The 15953-nt window shown below is 39.4% G+C and overlaps 1 protein-coding gene across 1 annotated transcript in view; it reads right to left on the bottom strand.

Annotated features, from left to right (window-relative positions):
• Positions 1 to 15953, bottom strand: part of Vps13c (vacuolar protein sorting 13 homolog C (S. cerevisiae)) — a gene marked incomplete at its 5' end in the record, with an annotated part of 161865 nt that overhangs the window by 63228 nt on the left and 82684 nt on the right. Inside the window, 8 exon segments of the mRNA XM_013518933.1 lie at positions 727 to 956; positions 2088 to 2335; positions 3579 to 3748; positions 6404 to 6516; positions 8856 to 9006; positions 12606 to 12753; positions 13777 to 14081; positions 15437 to 15604. Coding sequence (XP_013374387.1) covers positions 727 to 956; positions 2088 to 2335; positions 3579 to 3748; positions 6404 to 6516; positions 8856 to 9006; positions 12606 to 12753; positions 13777 to 14081; positions 15437 to 15604 — 1533 coding nt within the window.

The following is a 15953-nucleotide window of genomic DNA, read 5'->3' as shown; positions in this document are numbered from 1 at the left end:
GGGATTTAGCTCAGCGGCAAAAGCGCCTGCCTGGCAAGCGCAAGGTCATGAGTTCGGTTCCCGGTACCGGAGAAAAACCAAAAAAAAAAAAAAAAAATCTCTTGTGAAGGTTCTTCTGAACTACAAGTCCATGTACATTGCTAAAGGACTTCAAGCAGTTCTGATGAAGTTCTTCATTCCAAATTCTGACATAATAACAGACATTTACTATCAGAAGTTTAAAGTGCTTCTTTTTGCAAAAATTTCTCTTCAAAGACGCACTCTGTAAAATGCACTTATGAGGTATCTATAAAATGAGCTAATGACTGCAGTAAGGGTTAGGGTAGATGAACAGTTTCCAGATGATTAACCAGTCAGTCTTGAGTAACACCGAAGTCCCTTGGTCATATTACTCCAAGTGAGTTTTTTTCACTCCCAGCTTATTTACTTTTTCTCTCACTGGGTACACTATAGTGAACAAAAGAAATAGCTAAAAAAAATACTGATTTGTACTAAAAGTCAACAGAAGACAATATAATAAAAAGGAAATTAGTCTGGAGGTAGTCTCTAGTTCTGTCACTAGCAGTCAGGACTCGTCAGTTAACACCTTCAGAGCTCGCCATCCTTGTCTGCACAACCCAAGGCTGTGGTAAATAATCACTAAAGTCCCGCAGAGCTCTCAGGTTCTAAGATTCTAGGACTCATTCTCTGCCATTCTTCAGGAACAGGGCCCAAGGCAGTTCTTACTGTGGTAATGGTTTTCCCTCTCTTCTCTCTGAGGAAAGGGCAGGCGAGCACTTTCAGATCTCTCACAGAAGCTTCCATCATCTGCTCCAGCCCGGATGCGGACAGAGACAGGTTACACTGAAAGGAGGCTGTCAGTGCGGGAGCATCAGCCCTGGTCAGGTTGGCTACAAACACCACTTCCGGGTCTGTGATCATGGCCTTCAGGGTCATGTTTCGTCTTGCAGAATCATCTGGAGACACAACAGGGGCCAGAAAAATGGTAAAGTAAATCTTTGTATCACTACATTATTATCGATGACTTGTTAAATGGTTTCCAGTATCTTTGCTATGATAGGTATGGTGAAATTACTAATAAATATTATGAGTTGGTTGATTAATATTAATAAATGATTATTTAATAAATGCTAATTGTGCAAGAAAATGCGATCTAAAACCTGCCCAAAAAGATCACCCCCACTTTGATCTTTGATTTTCTCCCGAACAGTGCTGTTGTGAAGTTCTGCTGGCCAGAATCAAGGGGGCCACATGTACACACATGAGAATGTGTGACTCCATGACACAGGGCCGCGAGGGGAAAACTAGACAGAGCAACACCAGGAAGAGGAGGAGACATCCTGATAAAGTTGGTAAACCGTTCTCATTTGTTTTCTTTGGCTTTTACTCCAAGGTCCACAATAAGAGTCATATTATCTACACGATGAATATATTCAATATATAAATGAACACAGAGGTATCAGTATGATTAGTATTTAACAAACATTTAAAGCAAATGGAAAAATAATATTCTGATCTTGCTAGTGTTAGTTTTCCAATCTCGCTGCCTTATGCCCGGCAGAGAAAAATGCCTAACCGTAAGTAATGATAACTGAACACAGAAAAACGCCGATCAGTGTAGAGGGGCTGGGATAGAAAAACTACAGGGCGGGGCTCAGAGTGCTTTCAGCACACACCCAGGCCAGAGCCAGAGGTGACGTGTAGGGAGTCTTGCCAGTTCCTGCAACATCCTCACCTTCTCCTTTTATCTCTTCAACTGCTCCTCAGTGTGGCAGAATTCTTTGAAGTATTTCCTCTGACTCAATGACCCCCAGAAAATAGTCCTCCAACCATCTACCCCAACGAACTCCACTGCAGATGAGTAAAAACGTGAGGGGCACAAGCGGCACCACAGCAGCGTTTCCTGCCCTTAACAACGTGTTTCCACTACACCTCTCGCTTAGAAATACTACCGCGATTATGTAAAATATGTTCAAATCTAAAAGCCTGATTTCACTTTCTCAAATCCTGCATGTCTCCTTCCTCCAGTTTGTAATTTGTGCTAAAATATACAAACTTGGCATCTGTGATGGAGAAATGCTGCTAACCTTTCTCTGTCTTGACCTTCCCTGCGGCAGTCTGTCTCGATGGAATCTGTACTTCTTTCGCCACATTTTCCGGGCTCTGAGGCACAGCCTTGATGAAGAAATCCGCCACAGTCATCAGAAACTCCACACTGGCGCACACGTACAGCTTGTCAAGAATAGCATCAACCAGACTTCCACTTCTGTCTTGTTTGTAACTTATATCAATCATAGAACTGCTGTTATCTTGGTCATTCTTCCTATCAATCATTCTGAAAAAATACACACATATCACTCATTATTTTATCCCTGCTACAAATAAAAGTAAGGAAAACCTTCCTATGTATTTTAATAATCATTCATTCACCATTTAGTTATCTGAATAGAAAATAGGACCCTGTTAACTGGACATAATAAACTAACATCCATGACATGGTTTCCCCAATTCCAAAACAAGGTTCAAAAGATTAAGCAATTATATTTTATCATTACAATTTCATACTGAAGAAATATCTATAGATTACTAGAAATGACTCAGGTAAATATCATCAATGTAGTCCCACAAAATGTAAGACAGCCTTCTCGTATTATCCTACTAAATGAAGGAATTTACCTCCCTAAAAGAGTTTATCTCCAAAAATCATCCTCTACAGTTGAATTCCAAAGGTATTCAACACAACTCAAATCAGCACGTGTTTATCAAGGGTCTGCAATGACAGTCCCTACCTATCCTCAGAGGTACTGTAAGGACAGGCTACCAAACAGATTACGGCATTTATCACCTGGTCTAGGGAGCTGCGGACAGTTCCCTAGACATGAAATTCCCAGAACAGAAAAGTTGATGCATGGTAGCATTCCTTTCTCATTTATTTATTTCTCAAGAAAATAAAGGGTTGAGCACTATCCAATGTGTACTCAACAAAATACAAGATTAAGTAGCAACACAGTTTTTCTCCAAAGAAAACCATCAAGTAAAAAATATGACATGTCATGTTACTTCAGAAAGGAATGAAAACATAATTAGGCTATTGAAGTTACATGTTTCTAACTTTGCAGCAGGCTGATATCCAACTGTCAAAAATGTGTTGATAATGTGATTATGCTAGGGATTCTGCTCCTATTAAAAGTGAAAGAAATTTTGTAGAACTGTTTTAAAAGACAGACAAAATAAAAGAAAGGAGAACGTCATAATTTCAAGGATTTTTGAAAAATGATTCTGCTTAATGGACATAATCTGAAAAAATATACCAGCACATATGTAACTGTTAAAATGCATATTCATATTTAGTTCTCGTGTTTAAGATGGTACTCCATTGTACTGATAAACTTTCACTTAACCTAAACATCACAGCAGCTGAATCTGATATTAGCACTAATTCTAGATGCAATTCAATTCCGAAGTTTGACCAAAAAGACAGAAGTATCTTTTGAAGAACCCGAGCACAGCGATGCCTGGAGCACAGCCAGGTGCAAGGTGAACCAAAGTGGGGTACAGCACACTGCGATCTGACAAACCTCGACGTTGCTCTCTCAATGCCTTTTCTGAGATCATCAAGGGTGCAGGTCTTAAGTTTAAGGCTGACATTCACTGAGCCGTCCTTGAACATCTTCCCTGCGGAGGCCATCAGATACAGTCTGAGCTCACCAAGACAGAAACTGTCGTTATGAAATGAAAGTTGGGACTCCTGTGGTACATTTTCAAGCAAAAGAGTCAATTAGCTTTAAACATTATGTAATTACTTTTAAACATATTTCTTAATCCAGAACTTAAAGGCACATCAATCTAAAATTTTCAAAGCGTGTGTAGGCAAACATGTAAATGGAACAGTTTTGCATTGTCTGTGAGTATATATGTACATACAAATAAATGCATGTATGTGTCCTGATCCTCAACAACGGTTAATATATAAAGTAACCTGATACAGTTTGATACAAATACACCTAATTAGTAAATATTTCTGTCAGATAATGATGCAATTTAGCTAACTAACACTAATGAGCTTTTCCATTAATAACTGTGAAAAGAACTAGGGACTTTATGAGAAAGAATAAGCCTTACAGGTGATTTCTGTGAGTTTATACCGTAGCTGAAAAAACAAACCAGAAATACGTTAAAAGGAACATTAGAAGGAGATGCTATAAGTTGTAAATAACCAAATACCTCGTGATATATAGTAATTTTTATTAACATTTACAGCATTCCAATTTCCACCAAGGATATAAGCAGTTAGATAAAACGTAGAAAGAGTAAAAGCTCAGAGAGGTAAAACTAATTACTGTAGGCTGCAAAAAAATCATACAACAGGTTAAGAACTTAACTGTGCCTTGGAGGATGAGATCAGATAGAAGGACAGATGTTGCTCCACATGGGGAGAAACAGGAGCATACGCGGTTCTCTCAGGGCACAGGGAACAAGGCGACTACCCTCCTTCCCTGAAAATAAGACCTAGCTAGAAAACAGCCAGCCCTGAAAACTAGAGATGAAAAACGTCAGCCCCGATAGCCTGTCCGTGCCTTAGCTGCCGTCACCGCGCTCTTGCTGCTCCGTAACGGGTAAGGGGAGGATACAGAGACTGGGGCTGACACTTCTGATCGCTGGCTTCCCAGCTCATTACCTTCCAGCTAGGTGTTCTTTTGGAGGGAACAAGAAAGGCTTGAACATTCTAGTTAAACAATGCTAGGGACTGAGAGTAGATGGATGCCTAATTAAGGGAGCAGGAGGATCTGCAGTTTTAGTTTCTAGAAAAGCAGGCCTCGATCTTTATTCCACCATAGCATAAATCCAGACACTCCAGACAAGCCCAGATTTTACAAAGAACCTGACCCAACCAATCAACAAACAACCCTCCTTCAGTCATAGCAGCTCACTGGAGCCCACGGCTTCGGTAAGAGATGTGCCAGTGGCCTGCAGTCATTGTATACTGGCTAGAACGCCACACCTTCTTTCCTTCCAGGCAGTATACTGCATGCAAGCGGGTCAGAGTGACATTACTGCTGGTAAGCTTTGAAAGCCTTTAACTATAAAGAGGGAAATATTTCGCAACTTTTGCTCTTTAACTACTGACAGAAATGACCTGAGTCACATCTAGTAATCACAACAGGCTAACATTTCCTAATATGGCTACTGATGTAAACAACCTCAGGACACGTTTTTCCACAAGGGAACACTCACATACTATAACACACAATACTTCTAAGTAGAATGGGAAGTTGCAAGTGGCCAAGGGAGGTTTACTTATGACACTTAACTTGCACAAGTCTCTAAGACAGACCAAAGGAAGCCAAAGCAGTACAAGTGTGAGCTAGTAAGAGTCTCACACAAGCAGCAGTGGAAACAGACAGGAAAGAGCAATGTACCCTCAAAAGCCTGAGAGTACTCAGTGTGTAAGGAATACCAAGGGTGGGCAAGGAAAAAAAGTAAAAGAAGAGATGGAAATCCAAAGACTGAGGAACCAATAGATGGTGGTCCTCAAGTAAAAATAGCAGGACTTTTAACTGCTCCTTTTCTATGAGGACATTTTCTGATGGTTTCATGCACCTCCAGTAGAAATTAAGGCAGTTCAATGCATAAATAACAAACATTAAACCAAAGTTCAACAGTAACAAGGTACAGTGTAATGTTTTAATTTTAGAAAACAGTATGAAGCATAAATTAGTACATGAAAATGTACATTAACAGATATAATACCTAAAACTGATACAGATTTACATGAATTACATATGTACTATAGTTATTAACGTATGGCATAACTGACATAATAAAAATATTAGAGGATACAATAAAAAAACTTTCTAAAATACCACTGAAACATTAGTGCCTATCATGAAATCAGACTGAGGTTCTTGAATTTATTAATAATATTAATACAAATTCACTACATGTAATATTTATTCAATAGAAAGTCACTGTTTACATTCATAGTGAATCATGAATTTCAGAAAAATCGTCTGAAGCTCTAAAGCCACTAAATTATCCTTAAATAGGTATTCATACTTTAGCTATGTCATGAATACCTTAAATAGGTATTCATATTTAGCTATGTCATAAAATGGAAGATATAATTAACCACACACATGTAAAAATTCTCTTTGAGCAACAGGTCAACCTGTGCTTTGATATCCACATTAGCTGGAAAGAAATGAACCCCAAGTGCACCCTTGGCCTAGTGACGTTAGCGATGCAAACCCAGGGAGCACTGGCTGCAGAACCAGCACTGCTTATGTTTCAAAGGACACAGAGATGCTGGGAATGTGTTAAGATTTTTTAATGAATAATTACATGACATAATGCCAGTATTTAAATGAGTATCAAGAGCTCTCCCCAGAACTTCACTACGTACCTGATTGATACCACTGTTATAAAGGATAATGGAAAGAGATTCAAAGTGAAAGTCAAATTGGAGTGTGACATTCTGGTCCACAGAAGGTTTTAAGTCTGTCAAATCTTCTTGTCCTGATGGGTTAAACACAAAACTTAAAATTATAAAGCTTTTATGCATATTATTTTCTATGTATTTTAAAAGCTAAAATAATTCACTAAATTTGTGTCACCCCTTCCAGCATTCTTAAATCATACTATGTGACAGTACATAAAAACAGCAACAATTATTCCACATTTAGTATAGGGCAAAGTGGCAAAGAGGAGACTAAATAGTATTTCAAGGCAATTTTTTAAAGTTCTGCAAAATAAGATTACTTGCTATCATTTGTTATATCAAGGCATTTTTAAAGGCCTATTTCAAGCCATCAGGAGATTACAAGGAAAAAGGCACAGAAAGTTGAAATATTTGACCCTAGATTAGACAGGAAAAGATCTGCTGGTAGAGTGTACATCTTACTGTCTTTAATTATTTAACTGTCCACCCACTGCCTTTATAAAGACTAGAATATAACCCGACAGCATCAGAGCGCTAATGTGATGTAAGCTGGGCAAGGTCTGGAATTCTGAGGTGGAAGAAACTTCAAGAAAAATTTAGTCTCTTCTCGCATCTTGAGACAGGGCAGACAAAATAGGACCTGCCTTCAGTCACTCCTACACAGAGGTTCTACAATTCTTTCGGGGACTGGTGCTCTTTGTTGGTTATTCTACAGGAACTTCTACTCTTACAAATTACTACAAAAGGAAAAACTCTGTAATTTTAATTATGTAAGGTTTCTCCAAACTGAAAGTCCTTGTTTTTTTCTCCACTTTTCCTAAAAATAATTTATATTCTAATCTTCACATTTGTGGCTTACAACTGAACTCACAAATTTTCCCAAGTTCCACATTAACATCAGTGAGAACCATAAACACAAATCTGATCACAGTGAACCCAATGAGATCAGTAATCAAGCAGAGTGCCCGCCATCCTGTACGTGGCTCCCATCTACCGAAGCACTGCTTCTCCAGCAGTGGTCCAGAAGGCAGCGCAAACCCAAACGGAGGGGAAGGTACTGGCCTCACAAGCTACGCAACCCTAGCAGCGGTCGGCCTAAACCAGACACCTATGCTGCAGTGTTCCGGTCATCCGCTGGAACGTGTCTAATTCCAAAACACGTCTATCTAGCTGTAGGAGCAGTGTTCGTATGGGATTATTTTTTTTGAAGACAAAATAAAAATAGCCATACAAAATTTCAAAACAAGACCACAGGAGAGTAACAATGGTTAGTACACTACATACTGTTACCTGCAAAGTAGTTGCTCATATTACAAGATATAGGCATGAAAAATTGATCAAACAATATAGGCACAAACCTTTCTTTTCAATGAACTAATAGCAATTAGTAGTATAAGTATCTTAACTATCTGGTGTGTATATGTATGTAATTCTTTTCCCTTTCTTTTATCCTTTCCCCCATCCCAATTTCTCTTTCCTTTTGAACAGTTTCGAATTCCCATTTCACAGTATCTATTGTATACTTTGTATCGTATTTACTCTTTCAGTTTCTTACACTGGGGAGACAATATGATGTTTACACATGCAAGTCTGATTTATTTCACTTGGTACAGTATTACTAACTGGCAGTTTTACCAATTAAACTGATGATCTGAGAGCATTATAAAGGCTCACATAATAACCCAGGACCACTTATTATAGTAAGAGCAAGGGGAACTTCCTCTTTTCAGTTATGGAAACAGTAACCTACGTACTTTCTAACAAAACACCTGATGTTCATTCTAATGACTTCAAATCATGAAAAGTAGTGAAATGGTGTTTCATCAAATCTACTTAATGAGGTAAAAAGAAATCTTTACTCTAGAGCAAGTACCATTTGAAAATGGCTGAATTTAAAAGATTTGCTGCTTTCCATAGGTTCAAATTAATAATCTAAAACAGGCCTCAAGTTCATCTGACTGCACCCTTTTCCACCGGTCAGGCAAGCAAAGCCATTACTACAAAAGAACACCCTTCTTTCTCATGGTTCAGTCGCCTAAAGATGACGGTATCACACACGGCCCTTTTCTCTCTCACTGACTTTGGGGCCATGCTGCCGCACTGCTTGCCTACTGACTTCCTCTCGGGGTGCACCGCCCCACAGATGTTCCCAAGGTCAGTGCCTGGGGAATTCCGCAAATGCAGCTTTCACATCAAGGGTAAGTAAGGCTCATGCAGCGAGAACGAGAGGCCGTCCTCTCGTCACAGACAGTGGCGGCTCTCCCTCCCCGGGGAGCTTCCGGAGGCAACGGCAGCCACTGCAGGCTGCCCCAGTAACCGTCCCATGAGGAGTACACAGCTCAAGGGCACTAAGTATACAGAGGACACCAACAACAACGCTCCAGTGATCAAACTAGGCATCTGCATCCAGGCCCACCTCTCAGGTAGTCTGGTCCACTGGGAACATCTTTCCTCACTCTCACAGCCTCCTGTGCAGACAGTGTAGGGCTTGACTGTGAAGGAGCTTCCCCAAGATTTTCCAGCAAAATTTTCATTAAAACTGTTAAGTCATCTTCACTGAGAGCAACCTGGAACCGAGAAATAACTGTCAACATAAAGTAATAAAAACTCCAGAATATCACACACACATATGTCTTAAATTTAACCAATTGTTTGCATCCATTTAAAAATTAAGGATAGGTGTGAGGGTGTCGCTCACTGGTAGAGTGCGTGCCTAGCACGCACAAACCCTGTGCTCAATCCTCAGCACTGCAAAAATAAAAATAAAAGGAGAGAAAGAGATAGTGACAGATGGACAGGGAGTGGGACAGAAGGGTCCCACCTGGCTAGTGTGAGATACCCGTCCTAAGGAGGCACCTTCTGCTCCGCCCACGGCCAGGCCCTGCCTCTGACACCGCACCACCACGCTGCCTGGCCTGCGTCCAGCTGTCCAGGTTATGGCCCTGACCTCACTCCCATGACCCCATCTCCCCAAGCCCACTCTGCCTCTCTTCCCACCCCGTGTCCACTCCCCCTCCTCCAGTATTCACTCTGCTCCAACAAGTTCAACACCGCGACAGAGCAGTTTGGTTTCCGGTCTCCTGTTATGTAGCTCTACTCATAGTACATACGCATCGGAGCATACATAGAATTTTGTTAACATATCAAAAAAACACCTCTTAGAAAAACAACAAATATAACTACAAAATATTTTTTAAAACCAAAACACACACTAGGAAGGCAGCATCTTTCTCATCTTTTAACTTTACAAAAGACTGTATCTAACAAAAAGAAAAAAAAGAGGAAGACTTCTGAGTTAGGCAGATCTGATCCCGTTGCCCTAGCACTTTCAAGCTGTGATGTTGGCCAAGTTTCTTAGCTTCCTTAAATCCAGTCTTTTAATCTTTGAAACAAAAATAATAGTGTCTTCTTCACGGGGTGTTGCAGAACAACATAGTTGCTACTGGCTATTAAAATCTATTAAATCAGTATTTTCCTTAGAGCCTTTTATTCTACCTTTTGCAAATTTCCCCTCCAGACACCGCAGTCGAAAGAGTTTCGTTTCAGAACTTACACATAAAGTCACACCCACATGCACACACGCACAGTAACGTCTCTTCTGCATGCCACAGGAACCTGTCTTCCCTAATTTAGATCCCTTCAGCCTGCAGAACTGCCTAGTGCCCCACATAAACGACAACAGGAAGATTCTTTAGCACAAGGCAATGATCAGAGACTTCTTGTTTGTCCCCAGCCCTGGGCCTCGGATAACAGGGATAACACTAACTCCTTAGAACTTCCTCAGTGTCCGTTCCTACCTTGGATACCAACCAAGTTATCACAGCTGCCTGAAGGGCAGCTGAGTTCACCATCTCCAGTCTGCTATGGATAAGAAGACCAATGGATCATCTATTACATCAACCTTCAGTAAGTCTGAAGGATAATTTTGAAAGGTGGCCCAAAGTTCTTTAAGAACTGTCAAACCTTGGGCCAGGGGCATAGCACAGAGGCATAAGCGCCTGCCTGGCAAGCGCAAGGTCCTGAGTTCAATTCCTAGTACCAAAAAAAAAAAAAAAAAAAAAAGAACTGTCAAACCACACACTGCAAAGAATTTATTGGTGTCACCTGTCTGACACCTTTCTTAGCAGCATGCTTGGCCCAGGAAATGACACCAACCGTGACCAAAGCAGAAGTACTTGCACAGGCCCGGGTCACTGACAAACTGGGCCGTGGAAATGTTCTCCAGTGTGGCTGCACTGCTGAGTTAACGAAGGCCCTTTGGTTAAAGCAAGGGTTATACTTCGACGCTGACTTGCTGGATCGACTGGGTCTTTCTGCCTTGTTTCTTCTGATACACTTCAAGCACAAAAGAAAAAGAGAGTACTACAACCCTCCCCTGTGTGCCTACCAGCTGGCTTCACCAGATCGTAACAAGCTGCCACATTTCCCACAGGTCTTTTTCCCTTACAGACACAGCTGAATCCTCTGTGTGACTCTCTGAGACCCTGTTCCCATATCTGTGGAAAGATTCTGCCACGAATGAGACAATTATTTCTGTGAGTGCTCTCTTACATTTACCATTACTGCATGTCCTGTAAGTTATGTATATATGTGTATTACATAAATATACACATATGCATGTGTATATTTGTGTATATATACATATATATACATACATATACATACATATATACATACATATATGTGTATGTATATATTATATGTATATAATTGTATCTCTATATAATTATATAAATATATGTATATGAATATATATGCATACACATATATCATACCCTTGCTTATTGAAAACATTGTCAATACAGAACTATGCTATCATTTCACAATTTTTTTTCATTTTTATATTTAAGATCATCTTGTATGCTATAGTTCTGGTTCTTTATTTTATATGCCTTATAATTCCCAAGTATGAATACATTATAATTTTATCCACATTCTCCTATCAACAGACATTTACATTTTACTTTTGCTTTCAGGAAATCTGTAACTCTACAATCTTTGAAAGGAAGTCAAATATTGTCCTGGGATCCAATATCTTAGCTGTACGGGACAAACTGAGAGAAGGAAGCCATACTCTGGAATACAGACTGTCCTATGAACTAAGAGAAAGACCCATACTCTGGAATACCAATAATTCAGTGACTCCTTCTCATATAAGACCTCCACTTGTATACCCACTAGTACATATACACAGAAATCTTTCCTTTCCACAAGCTTCTACTTTAAATGCTTTCCTCATGTTTCCTAAATGCTCCTCTGACCCTTCCTATCTTATCTCAGAACCAACTCTAAAATAATCACAGATATCAAAACTAGTAACACTACAGTTTTGCTGGCTTTTCATTCATTCTATTTGCTTAGTCTCCCCCTCCTATCCCAACCCTTGCTGCATGGCTTCAAGTCTCATGCATGGGCACACGAGAACCACAGGGCTAGCACACCACTCCCGTAACTCCTGTCCACCAGCCCCCGGGAGCTGGCACAAAACCTGCTAAGGGTGCCACTGAGGATACTGTTTGACTGCTTTGCTACAAATACACACCTCTGCCTACTTGAAGTGATATTCACTTTCCTAATTCAAAGAGGTTTCCTACACCTTAATATACTACTCAGTAACTATACATACCTCATAAATATGCACAAATACTAGGTGAATCAAAAAAACTTTTTAATTTAAAAAGAAAATCACAACTAAAAAGCTATGAATGTGGTACATGAACATCACTTTTCATTCTCTTACAATTTAAATATATTAAGATTTTAACAGAATTTTCCAAAATTAAGGAGAGTATTTTTAGCAGACTCAAAAGGTTTTATCTCAGTCCCTACCCTTCTCCTGTGTGTGTGTGTGTGTGTGTGTGTGCGCACGTGCACAAGCACGCGCCCGCGAGTTTCACTAGGTTAAGCGCTCCACCACAGGACTACATTCCCAGCCTTTATTTTACTTCAACACAGGATCTCCCTCCAATGCATAGGCTGGCCTCAAACTCAAGCCACTGTGCCCAGCTCTTTCAAACTTCTTGCTATCTTTATCATACTGCTAATTAAAATGAAACAAAAGTGCAAGAGACAAGGCTGATCTCATTAACAATTAATAAGAGCTGTACTATGATCAACAACGAAGGTCTTCCTGGCAATGCCCATCTATTTAATATGATATACATACCTGCATAGGTTTTAGTTTTCCTTTTATCTCTATTCCTGGAATCTGCATATACCATGTTGCTGATAAATTTCGTTGTATACACAAAAGCATGTTTACTGGTTTTAAAATTTCAATCTCATGATGGGGCGAGCCAGCCTGCAAAACAGTTCTGAGAGGAAAAACAAGATTATATATCTACGTATTTTTAATTTACATTTAAAATGAGGACCCCCACAGTAAGCGTTTCCACATGGCACCTTCCTATACACTTAAAAGCTACTATCAGGACTCTTTCAGAACATATTTCTTTTCATAAATCAATGCAAATCAGAATAAAGTTTATATGCAGTTATCAAGAACAAAGACATAATTTCCAGAAATTACGACTATACCATTTACTGTATTTCACCAAAACTGTATGATACAGCAACTAGTATAATATCATACAAATAAGTGCTATACTCTACGAAAACAAATGAAGCAATCATATACTTGGCCCTCACTATGTTATTACTTTTCAGAATTCAAAGGGAAAAACACACCAAATCTAAAAGTGACCACACGGCAATAGTCATTTCTAACTTGCCTACTAACATCCATTTGTACAAGAAAGTAAGTACTCTTGCCACTAAACAGAGTCAACACTTTCCCATCTGGATTCAACAATCCTTTAAATACCTCACTAAACGTGTTAAATCTTACTACAATTTAGGAAGTTTTCTCCCATCTACCGAAAAGGAACTAGCTGTGAGCAAACTAAACAAATATGTATATGTGAGCAAGTACACACACTGTGTTGCATTCTCTCTGCATGTATTTCTCTTTGTTCTTTATTTTGAGATGGGCTCTTGCTACGTTACACAGGGTAGTCTGGAACTTGCGAGCTCAAGCGATCCTCCTGCTTCAGGCACTTACGTAGCTGGGACTTCAGCGATGTACTCCTATGCCCAGCTAGTAAACTGTAATTTTTTTAACATATAAATTTTTATAGAATGGAAAGTAACATTCTAAATTGAGGAGCACAAAATACCAATACTATAAAGCACATTACTATTGACAACTAACCAAAAATAATGATCAAGGTTTCACAATTACAATAAAGAAAAGATCACAAATCACTATTTTACCCTAGGAAAAAACTATATGAAAATCTTTGTAGTAAATAATGCACAGTCAGATCAGGTATTTTTACCTGGACAGCTTCAACTGAGTGAGTTGTATCCTCATTTTATCAGTGACGGGGGGAAGAGAGTAGTGTTCCATCGGAAGCAAGCTAAAGTTGTTTTCCACTCTGATTAAACCCAGATCTGCTACAACAGCATTAGGCGATACTGAAGACTGAGGGATGATAATAACTGGCGCTTTCAAGTCCACATCCATTAGGAGGCGGAAGCTCTTCTGAGCCAGGTCCTTCATGCTAGATGCAGCTCTCTCGGCAGCCTGCACCGTGGCCGTGCTCAGAGCTTCCTTGGCAGCTTGGAAGTTGTTGAGGAAACTCTGTTGGAAGAGACTGACAGTTAAAGCGCGCCCCCACAAGACATTTATTCTCCAAAGGAAAACATTTTCAAAAGTACGTACTGCAAAAAGAACAATTACTTAAATGCGGTAATAAAAAAGAGATTATTGATGACTGTGTACCTGGGGAAGAATAAAGTCTGGAAAGATATACTCTGAGCTATTAACAATAGCTATCTCCAGGAAGGAAAGACTCTTTAACTTTCATTTATGTATTTTACAATTAATTTTACGACAAATTTTTATTAGTGGTTCTTTTTAAAATCTTTTTTATTAATGACTATTCGCTATTCTACAAGCAAATATAAGTGAAAGGAATGCCTCCATTCCTTTATTTCCCCAACAGTAGGTTCTATTCTGTACCTGTAGGTCACAGTAAATATAGTTTACTCCTAGAAACTAAGGTTCTGGAAGCTTATTTCTGAGAATCTGTTTTTTAAAATGTACCATGCATGGATGGGCAAAAATGGTCAACTGCCTACAATCCTACAATCATGACTAAAAATCAAAATGTCTTTTATTTATAGTAGGATGTATTTCATCTGAATGCAACTAAAAAGAAAGATTATTCCCAGTAAAAAAAAAAAAAAAAAATCACTTTTAGAACTAATGTTCTTAATGACCATCCATTAATAATACAAAGGAACTAGGGCCGGGGGGGGGGGTACAGCTCAGGGGTGCAGTATCTGCCTGGCACCTGCAAGGTCCTGAGTTGGATTCCTGGGACCAAAAAATAGTAACAACAGAATACAAAGGAACTTAGTCTCTTCCTCTTCTCCCTAAACAGCTCACTTTCTAGATAAGTGAACATGGTAGTTTAGGTAGAAACTCATGACAAGTAAGCTTTGGTTAGCAACCCTGTCAGGAGAAATGAGCAGATTTAAACTTTTCAGCATAGGATACCTACACGAGCCTAATAAAAATAAAAGAATTCTAGGGCCTTAGTGATCACAAATATAACCAAAAGCTGTAAGTTCCAATATTAGTTCTTCAGATATCTGCTGAGCTTCCTTTAAAAATTCTTTTAGCTAAACATCCTTAAGGGCATTTCCATAAACAAGTACTACTGGAAAGTCCTAAATTAAAAAAACAAGAAGTACTTATAAAATATACAACTAAGAAAATGCTACAGAAAGACAGCTTGTGTACCCAAAAAATAATGATTTTTAAAACTGACTTAACCATCATCTAAAGGTCTCTTTGACTGTGGTAGTCTGGCCAGCACTTGAGCGTTTGTCACACAGCCTGGGATGAAGATCTCAACTCTCTCGGTTCAGGTGTACAGGCAAAATACGTAGGCCTCAATGGGAAATAAATATATATTAAAACAAACTTACCAGAAGAGACATGAAGAATTTGTGAACATAAACGATCTGAATACAACCCACTTTGAGACTAAGTCTGCCGTCCACTTTAGACACGTCAGCATAGGCCTCTCCTTCTGTGGCACCTGGATATAGAGTCATCTGGAACCTGAAGACTTCATCTCCCAAGATAGAGACAGCCTGAAAGTACGAGATCATCGGCTTTTACACGGAAGAGCTGTAGGCCCTTCTCTGCATCATAGTGTCTGCATTAGAGAATCCTTGCAATAGGAAGCAACATCGAGATTCACCTTAAACATCATCAGTTAAAACCAATTTACTTGATAGTAACTTTCTTCTATCGCTGTAAAAACCCCTTTATTAACGGCAATACTATCCATCACCACACGTTGAGAAGTAACCAGAAGGCCTAGTGTGCACACAAAGTGAAAGCGGACGGTTACCATCTTCCTCTCTACCCTTAGGAAAAGCCTCATGTGACAGACTAATAAATGCACACTGAACAAAAGCAAAGAAGCATCTCAAATGC

This window comes from Chinchilla lanigera, unplaced genomic scaffold (assembly GCF_000276665.1).
Source record: "Chinchilla lanigera isolate Chin_1 unplaced genomic scaffold, ChiLan1.0 scaffold00049, whole genome shotgun sequence".
Classification (NCBI taxonomy): Eukaryota; Metazoa; Chordata; class Mammalia; order Rodentia; family Chinchillidae; genus Chinchilla; species Chinchilla lanigera.
The sequence above is the reverse complement of the archived record's forward strand: the minus strand, read 5'-3'. Positions and strand labels throughout refer to the sequence as shown.